The sequence below is a fragment of the Macrosteles quadrilineatus genome, unplaced genomic scaffold (assembly GCF_028750875.1).
Source record: "Macrosteles quadrilineatus isolate MER2022 unplaced genomic scaffold, UCM_ALF_1.0 Scaffold_9__3_contigs__length_116548681, whole genome shotgun sequence".
In the NCBI taxonomy this organism is placed as follows: Eukaryota; Metazoa; Arthropoda; class Insecta; order Hemiptera; family Cicadellidae; genus Macrosteles; species Macrosteles quadrilineatus.
Window position 1 is genome coordinate 58,965,441 of NW_026542602.1, and position 26,413 is coordinate 58,991,853.

Below are 26,413 nucleotides of genomic sequence, written 5' to 3' on the forward strand. Positions count from 1 at the left end.
CCTGGATATGGCCTTGAATTTTATTTTGATGGGACGCTGGATACCCTGTTATCAGTTGTTGGGTTGTTGTGGCATGAGCTTGTTGTATGTTGCATGTAGCCATCTAATATGGACGATTTACGCCTCATGCGCAACGCACCTCCGTCTAATGTAGGCAAAACAAAATCTGACAAGGTAAGTAGTAAGTAAGTGATTGAGTAACTTTTGCAGACTATTGGTAGACTACTTTAGCTATTGTTTTAAATACATTAGCTAAGAAGCCCTTATACCCTGACACACAGTAAGGGTGTTATGTAAGTATTGTGACTGTACAGTTTGTGTTGAATGGATGTGATTTATTTTCATTACAGTAGAAACCCTCTCCTTTCTCCATAACCAACCTTGGATTAAGCAAGTTTCTCCTTGCCTTTGGCTGTATATGTATAAGTGTATCTGCACCTAACTCAAACGTACAACCGAATCTAAAATACAACCTTTGAAAGACTTCTTGGATAAGCAATTTTGAATCTTTGAACAGCTCCCATTTTTGACTCAGTTTATTGTTTCAGTCCGGGTTTGTGGTTATTGTATTCCGGTAATAAAGATCTTTAATTTGACATGCATATCAAGCTAAGCTTACATTTTTTATTTTCTAGTGATTCTAGCGGGTGCCCCAAAATAGAAAATTTCAAAAGGTCATTTTTGACGCTGTTTGCGTATAAGTTTGGGTTTGCAACATTGTATTTTACTAATAAAGACCTTTAAATTGATGTGCATATTAACTTATACTTGCCTAAAAGATTTATTTTCTTACTCCTAGTGGACCTGAGAAGGTAGTGTATCACTGTATAATGTTTTAAAATGATTTTAATGTCCAGTGACTTTGTTTTAAGTTTTATTGCTCTATTTTTTAGTATTCTTATTTAGAATATGGGGTTTAATTTTGTTGTTTTGAGTTTTGTTGTAGTTTCCATAATGGTATTTATTATGATTGTAATTTAAAAACCATGGTTTAATACATAGATTAAATGTGTAATGAGTTTGGTTATTTTTCCAACATGAGAGAAGCATTTTTAAAGTTTTAATGATGGTTTGGTCATAAACCAGGTCTTTTGCACGCTAAAGTTAAAAAATGTAAAAATCAATTAGGCAATGAAAATTTTAAACATATTAATTGTGTTATCCAAAGTTATTTTGAGAGGATATGAGGGAATTTACAAAGATGTATTTTAAGGCTAAAACTAACTTGTTCAAAGGTTGTTAAAACCATTTTGTTTTACAAAACGTAAACATTCTCTCTCGTACAAGTCTCTTTCATTTTAAAGTTTCTTTCCAGTGGTATATTTTATAAATGTTATGTCTAAGACCAATGAGAAACCCTGTTATTCTCACTCACCTTTATTGGAAAGCATTAATTTGTAGTTTTTTGTAAGCATTTGGCAATAAGTAACTTATTGCATTGACCCCTCAATACGAACTAGAAGACTTCAGATTCAAAGGCAAGTCTCCATTACAGGTTTCAACTTTGTTTGAAACTTTGTTCACCATTTGGCTTTCATGTTAAAGAATGGAGTCTGTTACATAACTCATCGATGAATCAGGACTGAAACTCAGTTTCAAGTGAAATATATTTCAAAAGAAATGTTGCAGCATGCCTTGGTGGTCCGGATTTTCTTTACTGTATCCATGCTTTGTGTTGCAGTCAACCCCTGTTGGATCTTTGCAGACTGGCCATGAAATCGTCGTCTCACCCAACAGAGATAGGCATCCCACCGCAAGCAAGGTTAGTGTCTGCCATAGAAGAGTTTATTGCACCTTACAACCTGAACATTCTGAGGGTAAAAACACTGTGGCACCATTAACTTTAGCAAATTACCGTGATGAATGTTTTCCCTGATTACTAGCAGATAAGCTCGGGTTCATACCTAGAATTCCAACTAGTTGGTCGCTAGTCGGCGCGACTACAAAGGACCTTAGTGCGTTAAATTTGGAATAAAATTTTGTTTTAAGCGTATGCAAACAAAACGATTGAATATCATTACAAAAGTGAAGACATTTAACATGTTTTCTATTACGCAACTCACTCGTGTGTACATTAAATGTGTCTTTAGGTAGTGATTCTGTTAAACCCAAACATTACTTTTTTATATAAGATTAAATAAAATTAATATTGGTACCATTTTTGTATACACTATTAGTAAAAGTTAATAAAAACTAAGAAATAAGTTTATCTCAGCTCTCCGCTTTGAAACAATTGGAAATTCAATTTTTTGTCCTAGCCACCTAGATCACTTACTTCTAGCTAACGGTGCAGAATTCCACCCAACACCACTGTGAAATTGTGGGAATAAATTACAATGTTGGTTCCAATTTTATCGCTTCAATAAGCGGTTGTTGTACTCTGGTAACGTAGCACCCTTTTCGGTGCCACTGTGTTTTGACCCTTACTTTTATCATCCAAAGGAATCAGCTGAAGACAGTTTGATGTATTTCTGTCTTGTTGATTCAGAGAGCGTTCTAATGTTAAATATTTCTTGTCATTTGCCCAACTTTTAGAACTGTTTAAACTAAATAAATCATTCTATTTGCAAACTTAAGCTTGTCCGTGCTACTTAAACTAGAAAGCCCAATCAAACATGACCGGACATGAAACGCACATTGATACTGGCTTCAAATACATCTATATGATGAGAAAAGTTGCAATATCTAAAGTCAACCATAGTTTTCAAAACTCGAGGGTTGATATGAACTGATTTAATAGCATGATTGGGGTTATTATGTGTTCTAGCTTTGGGGGCCAGTCTGTGTGTTTTAACGACATTCAATTAAGATAAGATAGTATATGTTTCAATGGTTACAAAACGTTAACACAACCAGTGTCATAACAATTGCTAACGTAACTGAAAATATCTATATAAATAAAGTCTAGATGAAGTCGTCAATTTTGTTTCATATAAAATTACTTGTAATATTTCAGAAACGAGATTCAAAACAATTAACTGCTATTGATGACTTTTTGACACCCTATATTCATTTTATAATGTAGGAGTAATGTTTTTCAACATTTCGGGAATCGACCTTGTACAACGCCAAGTTAATTTAGATCTTTTGGTAAAAAGTGGAAAAGATTGCAAAAATATTTGTTTTGTTGTGTTAAACCCAAAATCACTTTTCCTTCGTTATAGTTTCATTTAGTTTGGTTTATAAGTTGAGTAATTTTTTCCACATTGAAAAGAAACTTTCTTTTGATCTTGATTGGAAATCTGTTTGTGTTGAATTTTCTTGCATGTTTTTATGTTTGGTTTGGCATGTGATTTTTAGAATAGTGTTTGTTCACTAAACGTGTGCTCTGAAATGTCGTCAAATGTTGAAGCTTTGGTTAATCACAGAGAAATTACATTTGAGTGGCAACACAATAACACACCTCTTTGGACACACTTTGGTTTTACTTGAGGTTATTGGGGAAGGAATTAATTTTATTTTAATTTTAATTAATCTCCTGCCGAGGAGATAACGATAATAGTAAACAAAAGAGTCACCAATATTCTGTTGTGAATGTATAACAGATTAAAGTAACATAAATATTTTTTATGTTACTTTTTATGTTACAAAAAAGTTCACACAAACTAACTACTCTTCTGTACACTAACATAACTGTTCAAGATAATATAAACTAGTTTTATTTGTAAAATCCAACTCCAAACCAACCTTATGTCCACTGTATTGTAGTTATATTTCAATAAACTTGGTAAGCGCTTATTGTGAAAGTGAATAATGTCTCATTTCATTTCATACTGTGCTCTGATTCAGTCGTGAAGTTTTTTCAAGACTAGTAACTTTATTTTTTCAGGTTGGTTGTGTTGGTCGGTTCTGTCATCTGTTTTGACATCTGTTGTATCATCAAAACTTGGAAGATATTTTTGATTTTTCATTAGACAATGAAACGTTTATCTTTAATTTGACTGTTAAAGTACTCTTAGATTAATTATTATAAACAGGGTGACCACAGACCAGGAATTCCGGGAAATCAGTTCAGAGTTATACATGAATTTTTGTTGTATGGATTTAGGATTAATTTTGTCGAGTTTAACATGCAGCAACATAATGTATTTGCTTTCGTAAAAAGTCAATAAACTCCCTTAGGGCATGGAAAACCCGACTGTGACATTGTCTGCGGTCACAATAAAATTGAGAACATCTTCCCAAAATTGCACGGCAAAATTGTAATCATCTTCTATGACACAACAATCATCGTCTCCCACGGACGTGGCAGGATTGTAAAAATCATCCTAAATCACTACCAAATTTTCAGTTTTCGCGCATCTCTGCAAAAGCTTCTGGCAATCACGGAAAAATACGGGTTGATTTGACCCGAGCTTGGTTCAATATCATTTCTAACCTAAACCATGAATGTGGTTCAGGTTAGGCAACTGTGGGCTTGAGCCTATTCAAAAACGTCAGGGACCTGAAGACGCCTAGTAAAATAGTAAACTTGCCAACCGTGAAAACCAGGTTTTGCTGCCGGGAAAAATGCTCAATTTTTTTTCATGAGTTCTGTGGCCACTCTGTACAAAGTATTTTTTTTTTTATTTGAAACTTTTACTTTTCTGTCACAAACCAAAGCTGTTTAGGTTATGGGTTAGGCCTATTAGTATTACAAGCCTGATGACGTCTGGCTGTTTATTTTTTAGCAAGGCCTAATGACGTCAACATATTGTACATACTGTTGTAATAAATTCTTTATTCTTGATGTTTTGTTTTCTATCACTTCATTGCTTAAGTTATTATCAAAAATACTAGTTAATAAACACAATACAGTAGACTGTGTATGACCCGACACATATGGGGCAAAAGGGTTGATGGATTACTGAAAAACTTGGACTAATAAATCTAGCAAAAAAACTAAATGTAGGTAAAATTTAAAGGCCTTATCATGTACTCTTTGACAATTAGTACAACAACATGGTAAACTAAAGGGGGGAAAAGAATAAATAGCGTAAAGTCTGTGATTGTCTTTTGTTTCTCTTTTTCAAACTGTCTGGCAAGACCTTTTCCCATATAACTTATTATTAAATGTATATCAAACCGCTATTGCAGTCAAGCTAAAACCTTTTATACCCACAAATCAGTGTAGTTGCAGACAATGATTTGTCACAGCTGATGGTAAGCATAGTTTCCACAGCATTCTTGTCGTCTTCAATGTTAGAAATCGTATCCTCTCTTGATTAGGTCCGTGGAATCAAAATGGAGAAACAGAAAAATCTGATATTCTCTTCGTAACACGAATGAAATTCCAAAACTGCACAAACATCGGTCAATGAATAATTTAGTACAAAATTAGATTATCGAGTCTGTCGGACTTTTCAGAGTACAGTCTAACCTTGATATAACGAACCTCGATACAACGAATTCCTTGATATAACGAATTTTTTTAAATCCCCTAGAACTCTCCATAAGACACAATGTATATTTTACCTCTACATAACGAACAAACCATAACAACGACCTTGATTTAACGAATTTTTCGTGATTTCGGCTAAAATAAGACACCTCAATATAGCGAATTTATCATTGTCAGAACCTCTACATTGCGAATTTCACCTCTGCATAACGAATTGTCTACGTCTTTCCCTCGATATAACAAATCCCCCACCCCATTATTGTTTTTGAAAAATCTGTTTCTTTATCAAATGCAATGGAAAGGTGACGTCATTGCTTGCGCTAACATTCGTCTGCTCCGTTTTACACATCGCTGTCTGCTGTCGCTGCGCGCGCTATGTTGCAACTGAAAACTGATTTCATTCACTGAGGACTGATGACGACGTAATGTTTTAGTAAGCTGTGATCGGGCGATAAGTAACTATGGTGAATTGTACAATTTTTGGATAAAGAGAAACCTAAGAAAGAATATAAAAACAAAACCAAAGAGAAAGAATAGCAACATCGTTATTTTAACATTCCTTTTTCGAGTGTTTTTATTATCTTTAAGTTGGCTATTGATTATACACATTTATAATGACTTATCTAATAATTTACTGTATTGTTTTCAATACGATTTGTTTCAACTAGCAACACCAATGCTATAGTTAATGATTATTATTGACATTCCTGTCATCTGTTGTGATAAATCAGTACCGGTACTGTACTGTAAGTAGCCTACTGGCCTATCACGAGCAGTAGCTTACAAAACTTTCTACATACTACTGTTTTGTTTTATTCTTTACATGATTTATGACTATGACATGACTACGCAATACAGTGTTTGGCTAGGTTTTAGGAGGGTTAGAACAAGCTGTGATTTTAAACTTACAGTTTCTTAACCTGTACCAAGGTCAATGCCATTGTCATGATTGCGCAATATTCAAGATCCCTCCACTTTATTATGCCGGATAATTTAGGTTCTTCTGTACAATGTAAACACTGTACTGTAAAGTATAGTAGCCTATGCTACTTTAATTGTGTTTTAATGATGACTAATCCCGACCTATATTGACCGACGCTGGTTCTGAACCTCGTCTTAGCGAAATTCCTGCAAACATAACCTCTATATAACGAACCTCGTTTTTACGAAATCCTTGATATAACGAATATTCAGTTCGGTCCCTTCAGATTCGTTATACTGAGGTTGGACTGTATTATCAAACTGCAAGCTATGCTTCTAGGAAACAAGTTTTTATATCATAAATGTTATTAAATTTGATACTTTTTTGTCGAAAATAATTATGACTGTTTTCTATAACTTGAATATGAGTTCATTTCTATCTGCATTGTTTTTTTTTCCATGTGCAAAGTGTGTCCAAAGAGCTAATCACCCTTTTGTACACTTAGCTTCACATTCTAATACTGCATATTTTACATAATCCATTATAATATGCATATGCAGGGACCATTTCAGCAGTTATTAAAATTCTAGTCTTAATATAAAAACTTAAGTGGTACCAATAAAATGTCATATTGCGTTATTATAGCGCAGATTACAAAAAGTATTATCCGCGATTTAGATTATCCACGATCACTCATTATTAACCATTAGTAACTGCGACTATTGTTACAGTACAAAACGGTCTGGTGTTTCAATTATTAAATAGCTCAATCACCAACCATCTTATGGAACAAACTATTCTTTATCTCACCAGGGGAATGTATGTGATTACATTTTTCTGTTGAATGGAATGAGCTACAAATGGCATTTTAGGCCCGTAGAGAGTATTTTGCGTAAGAACTGTTTTACATTTATCAAAGTCCAGTGTGTGCTGCTAGTTTAATACAACTTAAGTGCCGTATATACGATAAGGGTATTCTAGATTATTTATAGGCCTACTGCTAGCTACGCTTATGCTTTAAAATTGTATTTAGTAAACTTACAAACTTTACAAAGATTGAAGCAGCATTTTTTCTAGAATTTAGTTTACCCGTTTTATCTTTGGATATAAAATTCAGATATTGCTCATTTGTTTTATACTCGTTCTCTACTATCTAGTTCCGATATGGTTATTTATTTATTTTATTGTTATTTTTTTTATTTTACTTTAAGTCTGTCAAAATATTGGTGTACATTTTAGTTGGTTTATTCATATGGTTATTCTGGGTATCAAAAAAGTTTTTAATAGAAATGTGTTAATTTACTCATGTTTCTTTCCATGCTTGCGTTATTTTAGGACGATGATATTGATTTTGACTTTGACGATGAAACTATGCTGATTTTCGAGGTCAGATTGAACCTGTTTTCCCCTAACTTATCTGTAGATTTCCAAATTTTATAGGTACAATATTTACTTGTAAAAATCCACCCCATTTTGAATTCTATATTGTATTGCCCTTTCAGTTTATTTTCATTGTATAGAAAATGTATCAAAGATTCCCTTGAAATATTGTAAATATTGAATTCCAAATTCTCTCTTCAACCCTTTCTTTTTAGTTGAAGCTTTTAAAAATAAATCTTTGGTTTTTGTGCCTTATTAAATTTGTCCAGGCCCATTATTTGTAGACAATGCATTTTGTAATGATTATTTATATTTACATTTTTTTAAGTTTCTGTTACACTTAAATTTTCCTTTAAAAAATCTATAGACAATTTTCAAGTAGAATTATTTGATTTTTAATACAACTAATAAATTAGTTTTGCATTGGAACATTTTTGTAATTTTTTTTAAGAACATTTTTTTACAATCTAGTCCTGTTCCAAGTTTTAATGTTAAACTGTAATGTAAAAAGTGTGTAATTTTTTGTTTCAAACAATAGTTTTATAATTATTGTCCTTAGTTTCAGAAAGTATGTCGCAGATTTCACTTAAGTATTTTTGTTCTTTTTTGTGTTTTGATGTTCTAACCGTATCATGCGTAATAACTCTGCCATTTAAATTTGGTTTTGGTTGTCGTTGATGTAAATTTTTTGTGTTAATAAATTTTGTAGGACTTGTTTTATTTTATAATAATATTAATATTACTTTGTGTAGCTTTCAACTAATCAAAGGACTTTTGTATTGGTTTTATAGTGATTTTTACAAGATTAACTGCCATCTAAATACTATTTTTATATTTATTTTGTGTTTTAGGAAATATTTGTAATTTTTTTATCTTTTGTATAATCACCTGCATATTATTACTTTGTGATAAAAAAATATTACGAATAGTTCAAAACCAATTCAATTTTGGAAAGTTTAAAATAAATGAATTTTTAGTTCTAAAATATTTTTGAATAATAAATATAGTCTCTTGGTAAATCAGTTATTGAGTTACATCAGTAAAGAAATTGAACAATTAATTGTGTTTGGTAAAAAAAAAAAAAACAGTATTATCACAGACCTAGGACTGGTCCCGAGCCTGAAACCATTGGTCAGTCCCCTGGTAGACAGGGCCTGGAGACAGGTTCTATCATACAGACTATAAACATTTATTATTTTACGTCCAATTTTAATCTTTTATGGACTGCTTCATTGCGTAGTTTTGTAATTTTTGTTCATCTCTCGCCGTAAACAGTTTATTTTGCTTGATTTATTCGCTGATATAAACTCTTTTGTTTCTTTTTTTTTGTGATCATGAAATATTTATATAGTATTTATCAAATACCTATTTGTAAGGAATAATTTGTACTTATTCAGTAACTGTTAGTTAGTAGCACTGGCATAAAAGTGATTCTACACATTGCCTCAGACTTAAAAGGACCTTATGTGAAGATATATTGTTTAACTTTTTTCATGTAAATATATTACAGTCTTCTTGTACTATTCAAACATGCTTAACTCACCCAGTATGATATCCAAAACTATTTATTTAGATAGGTAAAACAGGGAAAACAATCAAATGATCTAATAAGAATTGTTATCTAGACTACCTAGAAGAGCTAACCTAGAAGTGGATATTAAGATAAAAGTTTTTTGTCGTAACCTTTCTTTATAGGGTATTCAAAATAGGGCCACAACAGTCAATATAATGGGGACAGGAAATCTTGAAGGGGAAAAAATAAAAAGTTGCACAATAAAAAGTCACAAAACATGACTTCTTCATAGAGAAGGTTGAAGAGAACAATTCTGTTAGTATTCCTAACGTAAAAAGGCCTGTTCCATCAGGTCTAAAGTACCATCATGTCAAAGCATATATAAAGACAAAGACTAAAAGCATGTACAGGACTTCAGCAGTACTGTACTGGATTTTCAAGAATGCTCGTTTACTGAACACCATCTAAGGCCATCTAGTTGTTATTTTGAAGAAGGTACCCTTAAATTAGATAGTTGAAATCCTAAAAAAAAGGTGTGGGCCTTTCAAGTACAGAAGAACTCAAATTTTCAGAACTCCAAGTAGGCCTATCCAAATTGCTGATTATCCAAATCACATACAGATATAAGTATTTTTAAACCCAGAACCACAGTAATAAGAGTTGTTGTTAAAGAAAGCGGAAGCCGTGATCGTGGTAAAATCTTGAACATCTCCAGTGGTCATGTTAATATCATCATCTCTTTCCATCACAGAAACATCATTGTCTTGCAGCAAAATGCTTTGATCGTGTAGACTTCATCATCATCTCAAGCGATCACGGAAACTTAATCATTGTTTTTCAAGATCGTGGAAAATCTTGAACAACTTCCGCAGTCTTTTACGATCATCGTGTGGTTGGAAGTATGCAAAACCAGTTGTTTTTGGACCTTACAACACAGCTTAATTGCACCTAGTACAAGCTTTCAATTCAACAATTCAGTGATCATTTTAGAAATTGATAACAAATACCGTTGCTGCTGAAGTACCACGTATCGCCTTTGAAATAGATTACTGAGAATACCCTGATAATTTTGTAAAGTCTGGACTGTTAGAATGACAGAGGGAAATAAAGCTAATTGTGTCTTATATTGACGGAAATTTGCTGAAACATCAAAGCAGAATGATTTAAACTTTCTGCAACAGACTTGAGAAAATCCCAAAACTTTCTGTATTGTTACACGGTGGAAGTTGAGTGTAAATGAACCGTGTGTGTGATAGTTTTAATTAATATTCGGAAATAAATAAGTTTTCAAACACTCTTCGATTCAAAAATGCTTACTGTTTTACATTAAATTGTTTTGGTAATTCGGTTATTCTATACGTTCTTCCTCACAATCAGAGCACTGAAATTTGACTTATGAAGCTTTCGATGATGTAATGCATGAACGGAGAATTTTTCTGTAGAAGATAAAGTTATCAATTTTCTACAGAAATATTTTCTGCAAAATAACAATGTTATTAACTTGTTATGTAGCCTTTTCCACAGGAATTTATACAAGTTAAGTGTAAGAAAGGGCTATGTGGCCATAACTAAATAATAAAAAATAGGTCTAAAAATCATAAGAATAAAAAAAATAAATAAGAAAAACAGTGGGGCAGGCTGGGCTTTCTGCAGCCCTCCTCGTCTTTCTACGACAATGTCGCACTGTCGCCTATGGTTCTGCTTTGGGGCGTACTGGATGAGAGTCAATACCAATGTTCCATCTGTGATGCAGTGTGTGTTGGTGTGTGAGAGGTACGAGTGTGTCTATGTTACAGGGTGGAGGCAAGGGAGTGGCTGCTTGGCCGGATGTCTCCAAACAACCCTCTCACACCCTGGGTAACCTCACTCCAGCTGATAGGCACGGATCTGTACAGGTACACTACACAGCACACAACCTGCTGGGGAGCAGAACATGTAGGCTCTAGCGCGGCCGCAGTATCACTTAATATGGATTGGCGATTGGTAGAAACCGACGAACGCTTGCTCCCACTGTAGATGTATACAATGAGTTTGTCTATGAATAATTTAAGCGACACGGGTGTAATAATTTTTTTTCTGAAACCGCAGTTCCTTCTACAACCCTAGTTTACGTTAGAGCGTTTTTTTTTGTTTTTTTTTAATGTTGTGGACCTTTAAACTTTTATTTGCAGTTTTAGTTACTATTTAACATTTACCTTTTGTTGGATAGCTACATTAATTGATTGCCCAATGATAAATTACGCGTCAGAATTGATCTAACCAGCAACCTTCAGATTCAAAGACTAGCACTATGACCACTTGGTTATCCATACAGTTATTCTTCAGGCCTCTTTCCTAATAATCTTCTTGGTTCTTGTTTATGTTTATTTCTCTCCATCCTAACCGGGCATTCTTCTATGGACATACCAACACATCTCTCTTGAAATACCACACACATATCACTAAGATCATTGGGAATCAATTTTTTACTTCCTATTTTCCATTTATCTTTCATCTGTTCTTTTAATCCTTCTTTAGATTCATTCATAGCTTCCTACTTCCAATTCTCCTGCAAGCATGAGAAAATCTGACTACTGATTCCTTGTTTCTCAGAAAGCTTATTTTTTCCCAGGGCTTCTCAAGTATTCTTCCATTTCTCTTAAGTTTTCCTCATAGTACGGATAATCAATTTAGGCCATGTTGAGTGGTTTTCCACATCAGTAATCTTCTACCGAACGGAAGCTTTTCAGTTTGGCCCTAAGTTTCCGTTCCTGCTCACAAATTGTAGAGCCCTACTAATGAGAATCTACCGGTGCTGCCCCCTGGTATTCTAGCCACAAACTACTTTTAGTTGACACTTTTACTCTGATAATGAGCAGATTTGAATGTTTAAGATGACAAAAATATTGTCCTCATGTTAATTTGTTACATAAATGATTTGAATTTCTAATATTTTACCTTGAAGAGCGTGAGTAGCCCTCAAATTTTTCAGGACTAGTGCTGAGATCATGACGGAGTGTGTTGTTACTATGTGGGCTTTATTGCTATGCCAATTGTTTTGTTTTGTTTGTGTTGTCCCATATGGTCAGTAAATCATGTTGTGCTTAGACAAAATAAATTTGGCTTTTATTCATAACTTATGAAATGTAGCTTGTCTTACGTGTATGTGTGTGAACTAAAATGATTTTATCATCTTTCAGAATAGCTGGTATTTGCTGAGTGATAGACACTAAGTCTTCTCGTTTAGACAAAGACAAACTAGTTTTAGGAATCCAAACATGTTTCTGCTCCCCTGGTTACTAAACCACTTGATGTTTTCTTATATATGTTTTTATTATTGATGTTGTTACACAAGTTTAAAATTTTAAAGTCTACACTTTATTTGAAAGAATACATCGATGTACATGAATATTAAAGAGAGTCACTCACACAATTTGTCTGAAGTCATTTCTACTTATGTACCTATACTGGATATAAATTATAGTTATAAGTTTGGGTTAAGTTTTATTAAAGACTTTTTGAGCTTGATTGTTTTTATTTTTAAGCAGCTTTTATGCGAAGGAATTAAGTTGTTTTTCAAAATCTAATGCCTTATACTGATTTTTAAAAATATTTTTGATTTATATTAGTTTTAAAATATTGTATTTTGTGTCATTCTACAATGATAGCATCTATAGTGTTTTAATTGTAATGCATGCGTTGTGTTGCATTTGTTACGATTGTCTCTTCATAACTATCATCAGGCCATTTGCATTCGCATGTTGTTGATCATAACTATGTCTAATAGAGTAAAACTAACAGTAATAAGTAAGTTTTTTACAAATTGAAAAAGATTTGTAGCAGTGTTTTGAGTGATTTGCTATTTTATATTTTGATATAGTTCGCATAATCATTTTTTAACTGTAGTAAGGTGTTAGTTCTGTTTTTGGGACAAACAAATTCTTAAATACCCACTTCTCATAGTTCGATTCCACGTATTTGGATTAGGTTATACAATTAATCCCAACTTCATTAAAAATGAAAAATGTTTACAACAGTTATCTTACCTACAGAAACATTGGTAATTATATAACAATTTGAAATAAACTTATTTCAGCTTCTGGGGAGTTTTTATCATGTAGTTACAATAGAGCTACTTTCCATTAGGGAATTTTCTAATAAGAAGAATTTCTCAATAGTAAATCCAACAAGATGATATACAAAGAAATTAATGCACTACTCCGTACAATAGTTAATATAGTAAAATAGAAATCGTCCAGTGGTTGAAAACTCGACCAAAAATATGTAATGTACAGACTTCTCTATTTTCACCCCACACTGTAAATAAAACATGTGATTGGAAATTGTTTGGATTTTCTGTTTATATTTTGTTGTAATTTTGTCACCAGCGTCCCATTAGGCCCAGGTTAATTTTTTTTAAATTCAAATTAATTTTTCGTGCTTATTTTTGAGCCTATTTTAATTTATAAAGGGTTAGACATCTACAGGAAAATATCTTTCACTTTGTACCAACCGTGTGTAATTCGGTGTAGTAGTATTGGCCAGACTAGCTGTCGTAAGTTTTGCAGCGTACTAGATGTATGCACTTCTAAGTATTTTTGATCTAATCCAAAAATCTTCTAGGACCAGGTTTCCAAATTGGAATCTATGTGTCTATTTTTTACTTGTGAATATAAAATGCGATGTCTATAAAATCGTTGTATTGCCCAGGTGGTGTCGTCAACCAATGGAGAACTTGCCAACGACGACCCTACGGCCGGACACTCCAACACCCCTATCACGGCACAGGCGGAGGTCGAGATAGTGGATGAGACCAAGTAAGTGAACCATCACATACTCTACTGAAACCTCACAAACTGGGAATAGATAAACATGGGGACATTGTCCACTAAAACATCACATACTTGGAGAAGATCAACTTGGGGACACATTACACTAAAACATGACATACTTGGAGTAAAAAAACAAAACATCATTTACTCAGACTAGAGAAACATGGGGACATTATCCACTAACACATCACATTTCAGAGTATAAAAACGTAGAGACACTAAAATGTCACATACTCAGAGTAAAAAACATGGGAACATGGTCCACTAAAACATTACATACTTGGAGTAGTAAAAGAAAACACCACATACCCAAAGTAGAGAAACATAGGGACATTGTCCACTAACACATCACATTTTAGAGTATAAAAACGTAGAGACACTAAAATGTCACATACTCAGAGTAAAATACATGGTAACATGGTCCACTAAAACATTACATACTTGGAGTAGAAAAACAAAACATCACATACCCAGAGTAGAGAAACATGGGGACATTGTCCACTAACACATCACATTTTAGAGTATAAAAACGTAGAGACACTAAAACGTCACATACTCAGAGTAAAATACATGAGAACATGGTCCACTAAAACATTACATACTTGGAGTAGAAAAACAAAACATCACATACCCAGAGTAGAGAAACATGGGGACATTGTCCACTAACACATCACATTTTAGAGTATAAAAAACGTAGAGACACTAAAACCTCACATACTCAGAGTAAAAAACATGGGAACATGGTCCACTAAAACATTACGTACTTCGAGTAGAAAAACAAAACAACACATACCCAGAGTAGAGAAACATGGTGACATTGTCCACTAACACATCACATTTTAGAGTATAAAAACGTAGAGACACTAAAACGTCACATACTCAGAGTAAAATACATGGTAACATGGTCCACTAAAACATTACATACTTGGAGTAGAAAAACAAAACAACACATACCCAGAGTAGAGAAACATGGGGACATTGTCCACTAACACATCACATTTTAGAGTATAAAAACGTAGATACACTAAAACGTCACATACTCAGAGTAAAATACATGGTAACATGGTCCACTAAAACATTACATACTTGGAGTAGAAAAACAAAACAACACATACCCAGAGTAGAGAAACATGGGGACATTGTCCACTAACACATCACATTTTAGAGTATAAAAACGTAGAGACACTAAAACGTCACATACTCAGAGTAAAATACATGGTAACATGGTCCACTAAAACATTACATACTTGGAGTAGAAAAACAAAACATCACATACCCAAAGTAGAGAAACATAGGGACATTGTCCACTAACACATCACATTTTAGAGTATAAAAACATAGAGACACTAAAACGTCACATACTCAGAGTAAAATACATGGTAACATGGTCCACTAAAACATTACATACTTTGAGTAGAAAAACAAAACACCACATTCCCAGAGTAGAGAAACATGGTGACATTGTCCACTAACACATCACATTTTAGAGTATAAAAACGTAGAGACACTAAAACGTCACATACTCTGAGTAAAAAACATGGGAACATGGTCCACTAAAACATTACATACTTTGAGTAGAAAAACAAAACACCACATTCCCAGGGTAGAGAAACATGGTGACATTGTCCACTAACACATCACATTTTAGAGTATAAAAACGTAGAGACACTAAAACGTCACATACTCAGAGTAAAAAACATGGGAACATGGTCCACTAAAACATTACATACTTTGAGTAGAAAAACAAAACACCACATTCCCAGAGTAGAGAAACATGGTGACATTGTCCACTAACACATCACATTTTAGAGTATAAAAACTTAGAGACACTAAAACGTCACATACTCAGAGTAAAATACATGAGAACATGGTCCACTAAAACATTACATACTTGGAGTAGAAAAACAAAACATCACATACCCAGAGTAGAGAAACATGGGGACATTGTCCACTAACACATCACATTTTAGAGTGTAAAAACGTAGAGACACAAAAACGTCACATACTCAGAGTAAAAAACATGGGAACATGGTCCACTAAAACATTACATACTTGGAGTAGAAAAACAAAACGTCACATCCTAGCAGTAGAAAAACATGGGGGCTTAGTCCACTAAAACATTACATACTTGGAGTAGAAAAACAAAACGTCACATCCTAGCAGTAGAAAAACACGGGGGCTTAGTCCACTGAAATTTGGTGTTCCATTGTCTGTGCAATTTAAGCGGCGAAACAAAATATTTCAGCCCTCAGTTTGCTGTTGAAATGATTTTGAAACGCTTATAATTAAATGATTTGTCAGCTCATTTAATTGCACGGTTTATAAACCTTGGCTTTAGATGGACATATCACTGATGTTTCCTGAAATGTGGGAATTTCATGATAAGAAATTTTAATGTCTAAAATCTACTTAAAATAATAGTAATATTATTATTATTAATTATTGCAGTGGAGGTTTTAGGACCTTGTCAAGGAGGGTGTAGAAGAAAACGTGGGTATTCCGGGTGTCTATCTCCAGAAATTTAAGTATTTTTAAAACCGTTTGGTGGCTCTCTAAAGACGTTTTTTCCGCCTAGAACTGTATACAACACCCTTTGTTACATTTTTAGAACAAAATATTTGATGAAATTTATTTTTACAGGGTCCAGGGGGGGCTTTTGTCCATGTAGCCTCCCTTTGAAATACCCCTGAATTATTGTTATTTTATACCAGAGGCCAAAAATAGCTTAGTGTTTTTAGAAATCCATGAATTATCATCAATTATCTTGTTCTAGCCAGGTTTGCTAGTTTAGAATGTTCTACAGTATTACGTATATGATCTTTGCCAGTGACTATTTTAGGTGATTTTGTAGGTTTTCTCTTCTTTTTCCTTCTCTTTTGCTTTTTTCAACCCAAATAGAAACATTTATCTACCAGGGAAAAGAATTTGTATTTGCCAGCTAGTAATTAATTTGGTAAGTACAGTATGTCTATTGTGGATTTGGTTTGGAGCACGTTTGAAATATAGAAAAAACAAACGTTTTATGGATATTATTAGCTTTAAAATCAATTAATGTCCACAAGTAGCATCGGAATAGATTGTGTGCTATGCTGAAAATATAAATTACGGTTTATACGTCTGAAAGTAGATAAATGTTCGTCAAAATCTCAGTATTTTGTTCGGTTTGTATGACATATTTATAAACTGTGTTATTATTGGGGTGCAGCTGGACTAGTGGTAGAGCGAGGGAATTTTGCCCTGGCGTCCCAGATTCAAATCCCAACAGTCCAGTGGCTGTGATAATGCTGTAAAATAACATTCACAGAAAAATTTTGCGCTAATCCAAACGTCTTGTTTATCCAGTTTTATCAAGGGATCTTAAATTTTAATTTTAAGGTGTTCTAAGTCACAGATTTTAATGAGGGCCACAGTTATACAGAATGTAGATTTTTTATCCGAAATTAGAAGCAACAACGGGAGGAAATATATAGATGTAAGCTTACTACGGATAACAACGGTCACAGATAATTCTTTACTGCAAAAGGTCACTGAAAAGTCACTTAATTTACTTAAAGACCTGTAATACACAATATACAATATTGTTCTAGGGCAACTTCAACATTGTACCCACTCAAAGAACTAATCCGTGAATGAGTCATGAATTTTGTAAAATATGATAAAACTACTGAAAATATTGGAGCAAAACATTTCAAATAGAGATGGGTTGTTTGTGATCCTCAATTTTACAAAACTTTAGATGTTTTTTAGTATTGAGGGAACATTTTATACTCGATACTTTGTTTATTCGCAGTAAAATTAAGACACACTCCCTGGATTGCAGCGATAATTTTCATACTCATGTTTTCATACTATATTAAATAGTCATCTTCGGGTCCTATTCAATGTCTTGTCACTTAATTTGTAGGTTGTCTTCACAAACAATAATTCCAGGTGGATCTCACTTGTGGTTAGAAAACTGCTACGAGGGAAAATTTTTATTCTTTTGAAGGAAAAGAATTCTCAATGGTTTTCTCATTTTTTACACTGAAACCAGGTTTATCAAATTTTCTTTTAAAAGTTGCAACATTGCAAAAATTGCAAAAATTGCAAACATCAGCGTTAAAAACACAATTTTACAGCCCTAAGATGCAACTGGTCTGGGCACCTAAATACTCAGTGACATGAAAATGGCTATAAATAGACAAAAAAATATATATAACTTAGACTGTTGAAATTTTACGGTGTATAGGCCTACATCAATTTTAGGATTTAAAACAAAACGAAGGCTAAAAATCAAGGCATTGTTTTTTATCAAGGAACTGTTAGACTCTAAATACAATAACTCATTTATTTAGCTAGATCAACAATAGATGGTTTGGATAAGCGAGAGTCCATCAAAATCTGGTTGCAAATTCCTACCAATTGAAATGATTGTTTTGTTTCACTTGGTTTGGTGTTGTTGATCAGTGACGATGACAATGAGAGTAGTGAGACGGAGACACCAGAGTCCAGCGTGGCAGGGACGGGCAGTTGTTGGTCTCTGTTCCTGCGTGTTTTGCCCTGAGTAGTAAGCGGAGACAGCTGGCATGGGCTGAGCCTAGAGTAGAGCAATTGTGTCAGTCCGAGTGAAGTAGGGTTGAAGGTTAAGATAAATGACATTTGTTTAAATACCTGAACCAAATGCTGCTTGTGCCGCAACTAGTTTAAGACTTGTCATGGAATCGTCTTCATACATTGAAGGGTGTCGTGATCGCTTCATCAGAAAGTCGTCAATCTATGTACACATTTTAACACGTAAAGAGACACACGTACATGAATATTAAAACCCCGGACATTTAAACGAATAATCGGTACATAATTCCACGATTCCGTGGTTTAAAGTTTGTTTCGTGTGAGTGTGTTTACGTATTGAGTATACTGTATGTGACTGGATTACCTTCTGATGAAGCGTTCATGACATCCTAAAACAAAAACATGAATACTACTTCTTGACAAGTTGAAACTAGTTGCACAAGCAACATTTGGAATACGCAAAAGTGGTTGAAGTAGGTATTTAAACCAATTTTGATTTTTAAAATAATCCACAGTCTAAAAAAAAAGATGTTAAACCAAACGAAATATTCACAAAAAATTACCTCTGCAGTTAAATTATTTTTAGCATCTGAATAACACAGATAAGAAGGTTAATAGTAGTTTACGCAACGATTGCGTTAAGTGAGTCTTTACGACACGAGTAGAAAATGTAAGGCACGAGCCTTGGCGAGTGCCTTAAAAACTTCTACGAGTGTCGTAAAGACTATTAACGCGAGTTGCGTACACTACTTTACCTACGACCGTTTTTTAATTACTATCAATCTGGATTTAATTACTAACAATCACTACTGATAACTTTTTAGAGAGGTTATGTTTTCGTGTATTGTCATTGCCACTGAAAGTGATGCAACGACTTGTTGTATAATCAGCTGATTTCCTGTAATTACGTGTTTGTTAAACTTCGTTAAATATTACATTGCTAGCAGCATTCTTACCATAAATAATATTGTATCAGGTACAATTCTGCAAATATTTCATTTATTTTTGGACTTCCACCAACTTAATTAAGAATACGCGAGTATCAACATGAACAAGTCGGATCAACAATTAAATTGGTCAACTGATCAGCTGATCAGCTGATTAGTTGACGTTTGAAGCATTACAATTTTAATTCTTTTCTCTCAATACTTGAACCTCATTGGTCCGTTACCTGTGTGGATATGAGAAAACTATGCGGATATGAAATGAAACTATGCGGATATGAAAGTAAACAGCTCTAAAGTGAAACTTTTCAATTCTAAGAACTGGACTGAAATGGCTACTTTAAAAAACGGTCGTAGGTAAAAATACTTGTACTGTCAAGTGATTCTTTTTTTTTCTTTTTTGACAGGCGCCCATTGGTTTTGAATCCAAAGGTCCATTATCAAACTGAATACCAAGTTGTAAAGAACGATCCTCTTCATTACTGGAGTCATATTGTCTGAATATTTTATTTTTGTATACATGTTATAAAAACTTAAAACTGTCCGTCATGATCTTATTTCTGTATAGTGTGTTATTACACGAGGTATTTTTAATAAAATTATTTTGAATTGCAAATAATTTTGTCCATTATTAACTTTTTTGTTATCTCTTAAGGTTCTAATAAAAAGGTTTAATTAACTGAGGTTCCATTGTATTTGAACAGATTTATTTTTATAACAATTCAAATAGTTATTCTCATATAATTGAATAGACAGTTGACAAAATTAACAATACAAATTTAGAGGTTTAAAAATAAACATAAATAACCAACGTTAAATGTTATTTTCAAGTGAAACGATTGGAAACAATTTTTGCAGCTTAAATTTTAAGCTTGCTCTAAAATATTTTGCCAATTGTCTTGCCTCGCTTAGTAACACATGCCTCAAGCCTGCTGCGACAAAAAATATCTGCCGAGAAAATGGTATTCAGGAACAATATTTAAAACGGTTAATTACTGTTGGAAACACAAGTAGGGTTTTAAATTTGTGCTAAATTATAGCAAACATAACTAAAGCAAAGCAACGCAAGCTAACAGTGGCTGCGAGTGGGAGAAGTTTGTTTGGATTTGTACGAGATCTGTTGAGTTAGGATAGTTGTCATGGAGCATGCAGCATGCTGCATCAGGGGATTGTGTCTGTATACAATATCAACAGTGGGGGGTTACTATTACATGAAGTAGATCACCCATTGGTAAAACCTGAGAGTTATTATACAAAGTATCGTAGAACCTCGTATCATTGATCTTTCCACATTTTGCGTTATTTGGATGTGTTGCGTCAGGTCCAAAGAACAAATAGTGCCACGTGGCCCAAAATAGTATATTACTTCATTAAGAGGACAAGTGTTTTGTTTTCCGACTGAGTCTAATCTCAATTGTGTTAACCATTTGCAATCAGAAAGACTTGATTTAGGTTGTATCAATCGGAGGCCAGCTGTACTTAAATCCGTTGTCCTAGGTAGGCACTCAGAGTGCTATTGATATTGGCCTTCATAAAAACATGCGGAACACTCGAAAAGTTTTGAATTAAATGTTATTCCAATATCAGTGTAGTAATCACCTTGGAACTAAAATAATTCACAGCTGGGGGGGGAAGTACCTGCCTTAGGGCTAAGGGAAGGGGTAGACTCCCTTAATAAGATTTCTCCAAAACATTTTTTCTGCTATCATAAACGTAATAGCTGTTACTGAGGTATTCAACTATTTCCTCTTTCACCTTTGTATTATTGCAGGATCACTCATCTTGTAGGAATTTAAGTAGTAAAATTACAGCCGATAGCTTTGCAATAAAGAAGATATAATAGCAATCTGCAACTATTTTGCAATCATAGTGTACAAATGAGATAAATGGACAGCTGATTCTTTTTTTGCCCCAGGAGTAAAAAGAACTACACCCATATGTTGAAATCAGCTGTTTTCGCCACGGCATAGCAAAGACATTTCTTTGCTGTGGCATTGTGTCAAAATCTTTTAGATTAGATAACAATTCTTTACTTTGCACACAAACTGTGTTTAGACACAAAGCAGTGTAAAAATCATAGTTTAGGATTTAGTGACACTGCAATTTGTTATTTGGACCAAACGCAACACATTATCATATTAGATTCCTTAGTTTGATATAATTTGATCATAGATATTGACTAAATATTGATATATATTGAATAATTTGAGACGCTGCATATTAATTTTTGCTCCAAAATACTTGTATTCGCAAAATCTACCATTTGATTGCCCTATTGTAGCATCGATGTTGGTCTATAACATTAATGGAAAGCAACAAAACTGATGCACAAAAACACTTTGTTCTTACATGGTATTGCATTTCAAAAACAGGGTTTCCACAGATTTATAAGATCCGGGAAAGTTGGTGATGATCATGAAAAGATTAGAAATGCATGCAAATTGAAATAAAAAGTTGCTCCGCTGTTTTTCTGTACCTATGATCAAAAGCAGTTTCAGTTTTCGAGTTATAGTTTTTTCAATTTTCATCTGTTAACTTTACTATCATGCTATTAATTTTGTTATCACGTAGGAATAAGGAATTTTATTACAGCTGTAGCTATGAATAGTTCTTCCTATTTCTCAGTCAATCCTGTTCCTGTTCCTTTAATTTTTTTAAAATTTTAACCAGATGTAAGGTGGCTATGGAAATATTGGAGGACGCATTATTTAAACAAACATTGCAAGTTTTAACCCAAAATAAATATTATGTGAAAGAACTGAAAAACTTGCTCAGTGATAAATATGTTGTGGTCAGGGAATACTAGAGAATAAAAAATGATAAATTGTGGAAACCCTGAATAGAACTACTAACCAAACATGATTTACTCTCCATCTATACAGATAAAATAAACATATATGGCTTGTAGGTTCCATGGCGAACGCACGTTTATCACATTGTTAGGGAAATGCTCACAATGTCATCTGTGTTAACTTGGGTGTGTTCAGTGAAGTAAAGGCGTAGGTGTTGGTTTTGCAGGTGCTGTTGTTTCTTCAAGCGTAAGAAAAAGAAAGGCGTCCGAGGAAAGTGACTAGCCGCAGTGGTGCAATGCAGCCCCGAACGCGAGGCCGTCACTCTACTCCGCGCGACCAGCCAGAGTAACTCGCGCGACAGCGTACTCAACCCTGCGGTAACATGAGCCTCGTCCACATCGAACGAGTGTCATCGGTGTTTTAAATTGCCACATGTTTGAACAAGTCATTAAAGTATCTAGGTTAAACCAAATTATTGTTAGCGAAAATGAAGAAGAAAATGTGTATTAATCTAATCGGAGCCTTTATGAGTATTTTATCTGTCTAATTATTGTGTTCAATAATTTAAATAACTTGTATGAATACTTTTGCTGTGCAAATTGGTTGGAAATTTTGAAAATGGATTATGTATTTGAATATTTATTTTTTTTAACTTTTTGGTACTATTTGGTCCACGTTTGCTTTACAGTAGTTCTAAGTAGTTTTATAAAACTCTGTTACATTTTATGTTTGAAAAAAAATTTTGTAAATTTTAGTAATTAAATGAATTTTACTATAAAGAGCTTATTTCATACTTGATATTAGTTGCACCCTAAATTCAGGCTGGATTTTTCAGGGTTGTCTCCTATTGCATAACCTGACAAGAACCTAATTCATGTTAAACATAATTTAGTTGGATGATGTTACTTATATCACATTTTTTTGCCCAATTCATCTGTGTTCATAAATTTTGTGTTGTGAGTTTTAGCAACCTATACTGGTTATTACTATGTTGCATATTTTTATTTTTATTTTTTTCAATGAAATACTCTTACAGCAAGTGTCCATAAGTATTTTGCCAGTTAAGGCAATCACAATTAAATTATGTTGACACCTCAACCAACAACTTGATTGCTATTGATTAGGTGTGTCTGTTTGTTTGCAAATCTTAATTTTACGGAATATTATTTTTGAAATATGTGATTGTCTATCTATGTAGCCTAAAAGTTAATATGAGAAAAAAATAAGTCATGTTTGGTTTAAATAATTCAGACACAAAGAAAATTTATAAAAATAGTGTTTCGATATGTTTAGTTTTTGAATATACTCTTTATATCTTAAAAAGATTTTATTTTTACTGATGTCCAGAATTGGCAAAAGTGGGCGACTTGTTGAATGGATTCTCCTATATATTTTTTAATACCTTTGAAATTCTTTTGAGAGCTTTCTTTTGTAACATTTTTGTGTTTCAATTAAAAGTTGGTTGTATTTGTTATATTTTTACATTTGAAATTATGAAATTTAACTGGTTCCCCCTACTTATTTAATTAAGATAATTATTACCAATATTGTTCTCCTCTTTCATTAAATAAATTAGTTTACCTAAAAATACTGAGACATGTTTGTGTATAATACGTGAATTTTAATAAAATAATTTACCAAATTATCTGATAATTTTTGTCACGATATTTATGTATTTTATTTCTGTCATAGCCCATTTTAAAGTGGATGAATTGTCATTGTTTTGTATAGTCTGTTAAACATTGGTCGATAAATTGGCTACTCTATGTACATATATATTTATCTTGTATATATATATTGTTTTGTAAATTTATTTCTACCCTTAGATTGATTTGGAATTATTAAATAAATATACACTGGACCATTTTCGTGTAGAAAAGTAACTTGTTTTTCACTCATTTAAAGGTAGATAGCTTGGGATCTAAGGCATTGAATTGTGGCAAATTAATTTCTTTCTCTTTGGTGTCTAATCAATCACTTGATCAAAACAGCAGTAAGACTTAAAACAATGTTGGTTGCTTTCAAAAATCAAAGTTTAAATGTTTTTGATAAAACGTTTGTATATTCTACAACATTAGTAGTGAAATTTAATTTATTACCGACATTTTTTAAATAAAGTTCACGTATGTTTCCTGAAATCAGTTAAAACTGAATTTGTTGAATCAAGTTTTAAAATTGATGAGTTAATTTCAGACAGGTGAACAAACATAATTTTAGTTAATACTTCAAACTAATTTTTCTTGCATTTTAAATTTACAAATTGTCAAAATTTCTTTACAGAGTTAAAGATAAGTTATAGTTAATATCCTAAGATTTGTTTTGCAAACCTTTTCAATCTTAGTGGCTCATCCCGAGGATGAATTGGCTCATTTACCATTTCTCTCACCTTTTGAACTGTCATAGATTTGTTTTTAAGACTTAGTTTTGCAGTTCTCATCAATAGGTAAAAGAGTGATTGTGTAGTTGTATATAACAGACTATTTTTGTAATTAAAGTTTCTTATACGTTAAGGATTTACACATGTGTTGTACCAGGACATATCGTTTACAAGGTGGCAGTGGACTAGTGACGTTTGTCATCAAAGGAAATGGTAAATGAGAAGTCTTACGGCTCAGTTATACACTTATACTTATTAGATATAATTTAATTAACGGAACAACGTTCGTACTTTGGTTCCATTAGGTGATCTCTGTATGTGCGTTCCCTATTTCGCCTTTGAATCGAGTAGTGATTTGTAAATTATGTAAATTTAAAACTATTTGTTAGGTTATTTATATATATATTTGTAACTATCGTTTAGTCCTAAATTAAGAATTTTTATTTTCCTGTTAACCCGCATCCACTACAGGATAAGCTTTATGTGATAGGTTTTAACGAATCAAAACGTCTCGTGTTTGGTGCAAAAATAAACTTCTGTGAAGAGTTTTCAGTTCAGAGTTTTCATAGTTGTAATCCGCGTGGTATTTATTTTACTGTATATTTCATACGTATTCGTGTTACTATGTAAGTCCGATGCGGATACATTTTGTAAAATACAAATACTATTCACTATCCTGTATCCCAATGACTTAGTATTAATAAATAATTACAATTTTGTGAAATATTTAATTGAACTGTTGCATTAAGATTTTTTTCTATGCATGAATTTAGGAGCTTCGGAATATATGAGGCTTGATTTGCAAAATATCGCTTGAAATTGAATGAAAATTTGTTGCTTAACTTCACTGAAATTTATTTTTCCAGCAAATCAGCTGTCTGCTGTGTGCAGACGACACAGTTGTATATACTGACACGGATCAGCTGTTCCCGGGGTGTGATCCCGGATAACAAACTTGTAATTATTCGCTAGTTAATCGATTATCTGCTGATTGTTTCGTAACTCAGAACTGAAAAGTGTTGTAGGGTTTTTCTTTTATTTACCAAACAGTTTATGTTTTAAGTAAATTTTCTTTTAGAAAACCAAATATTTATATCGGATGATCCGTACTCTATCGTGTTTCATAATTGTAACTATTTTATATAAGTTCTTGCATACGTTCATTCTGGCGGAATAAATTTATTTACTGCTGTATCTGGTTGTTTCTTTACTCTCCTGTTAACATTCAAGCAAATTCTTTTCCAGCTCATTACATTTATGTCGTAACCTTGCAGCGCACCAAAATCCCAATTAAGTTGTATCTGAACTAACATAGCCAAGTCTCGGGTATTTTTCAGCTTAGGGACGAAAACTGATCATTTGTCAGAGGATGAAAAGGTTTAATCCTAGAAGTTCAATGGGTTGATATTGATTCAAGTGAGGGTTTTCTAGTTGGTTTGAAAACTCTTTATCAATACAAGGGTGTAGCATAGAGCACAAGGGCCAGGTTTTTAGGATTGTTTGAGAGGATGGCAGGCTTAACTAAATGGGAAAGAGTCCAAACTGGCACAGGAAACACAAAACTTTACAACTATATACACAAAACATTAGAAAATTTCACTGTCACTGACAGCATTTTCAACTAAGGAAGAGAGTGTTTTTCCCTGTAAAACTCTCTGTAAATCCTCTCTGTACAAGAGGTAAAACTCTCTTTTCTTTCGTTCAAAATGCTGTCAGTGACAGTGAAATATTCTAATGTTTTGT

At 33.2% G+C, this 26,413-nt stretch overlaps 1 protein-coding gene across 8 annotated transcripts in view; it reads left to right on the top strand.

Annotated features, from left to right (window-relative positions):
- The window catches only part of LOC129003148 (casein kinase I), a 94,204-nt gene extending 68,340 nt beyond the window's left edge, over positions 1 to 25,864 (top strand). Inside the window, exons 9-15 of one of the 8 annotated variants that reach the window (XM_054431396.1) lie at positions 100 to 174; positions 1,682 to 1,762; positions 7,638 to 7,688; positions 10,992 to 11,090; positions 13,885 to 13,991; positions 18,453 to 18,552; positions 22,505 to 25,864. In XM_054431396.1, coding sequence (XP_054287371.1) covers positions 100 to 174; positions 1,682 to 1,762; positions 7,638 to 7,688; positions 10,992 to 11,090; positions 13,885 to 13,991; positions 18,453 to 18,549 — 510 coding nt within the window. In that variant the 3' untranslated portion in view covers positions 18,550 to 18,552; positions 22,505 to 25,864. Of the gene's footprint in view, positions 1 to 99; positions 175 to 1,681; positions 1,763 to 7,637; positions 7,689 to 10,991; positions 11,091 to 13,884; positions 13,996 to 18,452; positions 18,553 to 22,504 lie in introns of those variants that run through there. The other 7 variants (XM_054431397.1, XM_054431403.1, XM_054431398.1 and 4 more) reach the window with 7 other exon arrangements.
- Positions 25,865 to 26,413: the final 549 nt, after the last annotated feature.